This window comes from Terrapene carolina, unplaced genomic scaffold (genome assembly GCF_002925995.2).
Source record: "Terrapene carolina triunguis isolate 2854851 unplaced genomic scaffold, T_m_triunguis-2.0 Scaffold31771, whole genome shotgun sequence".
Classification (NCBI taxonomy): domain Eukaryota; kingdom Metazoa; phylum Chordata; order Testudines; family Emydidae; genus Terrapene; species Terrapene triunguis.
This window is the reverse complement of record NW_020696122.1, coordinates 615-3,276: the sequence shown is the minus strand read 5'-3', so window position 1 is coordinate 3,276 and position 2,662 is coordinate 615. Positions and strand designations below refer to the sequence as shown.

The window sequence follows — 2,662 nt, the reverse complement described above, 5'->3', positions numbered from 1 at the left end:
GTTAAATTTTTCACTTACAGTTAAAGTCTTTGATGATTCACTATGGGGGAAGAATAGAATGAATCGTCTTCAGAGTTTCCACTCTAATTATTTTGAGTACACCTCTACCCCAATATAACGCGACCCGATATAACACAAATTCGGATATAACGCGGTGAAGCAGCGCTCTGGGAGGGCGGGGCTGCGCACTCCAGTGGATCAAAGCAAGTTCGCTATAACGCGGTTTCACCTGTAATGCAGTAAGATTTTTTTGGCTCCCGAGGACAGCGGTATATCGGGGTGGAGGTGTATATACTGTTCATGGCAATATGTAACGCAAGCCAATTTCCTCTAGTTTCTTGAGTTACATATTGCTCATTTTTTATTTTTGGACAAAGTCTACCACTTCAGTCAATGCATCTTGACATTCATCTCGTCACCTGTCAATATCTGTTGATTATTCCTATCCTTGTTTTGTGTCATGGCAGGTGGATTAGCGGTATTCCATATACCCATTATTTAAACTGAGTACATGGAGCCCACACAGAATGTGACTGAATTCATCCTTTTGGGACTTTGCCACAATGAGATGTTACAGCCAGTGTGTTTTGTGTTCTTTGTACTCCTCTATATCGCTACTGTGCTGGGAAATCTTCTCATCATTGTCACTGTTAAGAGCAGCCAGTATCTGAAGTCTCCCATGTATTTCTTCCTCAGCTACCTGTCCTTTGTAGACATGTGCCTTTCCTCTGTCACAGCCCCAAAACTGATTGCAGACTTCTTTGTGGAGAGGAAAACCATCTCCTTTGATGGCTGCATAGCACAGCTGTTTGTGGTCCATTTCTTTGGGTGCACTGAAATCTTCCTCCTCACAGTGATGGCGTACGATCGTTACTTTGCAATCTGCAAACCCCTCCATTACACAACCATCATGACTGGGTATGTTTGTGGCTCCCTTGTGATGGCTTCATGGGTGGGTGGCTTTGTGCATTCCATAGTTCAGACTCTCCTGACCATCCAGTTACCCTTCTGTGGGCCCAACGAGATTGACCACTATTTCTGCGATGTGCACCCTTTGCTGAAACTGGCCTGCGCTGACACTTACCTTGTTGGTGTCATGGTCATTGCCAATACCGGGATGCTTTCTCTGACCTGTTTTGTTGTGCTGGTTGTGTCCTATGTCATCATCTTAGTCTCCTTGAGAACTCGCTCCTCCGAAGGTCGTCGCAAAGCTCTTTCCACCTGTGCCTCCCATATTGCTGTAGTGATTATATTTTTCGGGCCATGTATCTTCATGTATTTAAGACCTTCCACCACCTTCTCGGAGGATAAGATGGTCACCGTGTTCTACACCATTATCACTCCGGTGCTGAATCCCTTGATCTACACCCTGCGCAATAAGGAGGTGAAAAATGCCATGAGAAAATTAGGGAGCAGAAAAGTGACTTTAGGGGTGAAATGAAAAATGTGATGTGTGGAATGATGGTAGTTCTGCCAAGTAACGCTATTCAGCAGGAATTTTAGAGAAAAGAGATTTTAATATCACAGGTGTTCAGTTTTTCTGTGAAAATTCCCAATGATTTTCTCTGAATCCTGCTATGTGTAGCCTATAGGATTAACCTGCTTGCTTATATATATATATTTTTTCTTTTAGTTTAAGTATTTGGTTTATTGTACTAGGTTTATAGATTTATATTAAAGAAAGTTTGGATGTAATGCAAGAGACCTACAGCCCATATCCTGTATGTTAAGCTAAGGCAAAGTTAGCACATCTATTTTAGGACCTTTTACCCAGAAAGCAAAGTTGATCTACATCTTGTTACCTAAATAGCTAAGACCTTTTATCTGGACCAATAGACAATGGAGAATGGCATAGGGGTTTTTTCAATTTGTACCCACAGACTTAACAGGTACACCACAAGGAAAGAACTGAAATGACTAAAGAACAGAAATAATATATGTGTGTAGGTACATGTCATCCATACACACATACATACTAGCCTATGGAGTAAGCATACCCTAACATTTTGTGGGTGAGGAATGAAATTTGGGCATAGGAGGAAGGATAAAAGAGGTGACCCACCTCGCTATAGTATTCTATTTCTAGTCTATCTCTATTCTTATTCCTCTTCTATTCTATTCTATTCTATCTCTCTACTACGACTACTACTATTAGTAGGCTGTACTCGTTCTTCTTAATTTTCTAAATTTCAAGGGAACTAGGCTAAATCTGGTTTCCCTAAACTTTTATTCTTAGTTTGTTTATTAGGTTTTATGTTTAAGTTTAAGTTAGTCAAGTGAACCCTAAGTTAGTTTTGACAGCTCTGAGCATTAGTTTCTTCTAAGCACTGCATCTCTCATTCAAGAATTGAGAAACCTGAACCGCGAGGCTGGTGCAGTGTCTCTCACCACCAGGTTATCAAGGAAGGGTGTGAGTATATTAACCAAAGCTTTGTAGCCTATAATACTATCTTTTGAATAGCAGTACTGCAATTGTAACTTTGTAACTCTGATTATTTTACCATTTACTTACTAGTTCACTGATTTTAATAAAAAGTCTTAACAGTTATATCTGTGAGCTTCCCGTCATACCCCCAAGGGTCCTTTATAAATTCTGTGGAGCCTGATTCGGGACAAGAACTTTTATCTTCTGATCAAACAGATTGGCGAGCCTAAGACCCAT

At 40.6% G+C, this 2,662-nt stretch overlaps 1 protein-coding gene across 1 annotated transcript; it reads left to right on the top strand.

Annotated features, from left to right (window-relative positions):
* Positions 1–511: 511 nt before the first annotated feature.
* LOC113409272 (olfactory receptor 4S2-like) lies at positions 512–1,441 on the top strand. The gene has a single exon (XM_026662998.1). The coding sequence runs from the start codon at positions 512–514 to the stop codon at positions 1,439–1,441; it is 930 nt and encodes a 309-aa protein (XP_026518783.1).
* Positions 1,442–2,662: the final 1,221 nt, after the last annotated feature.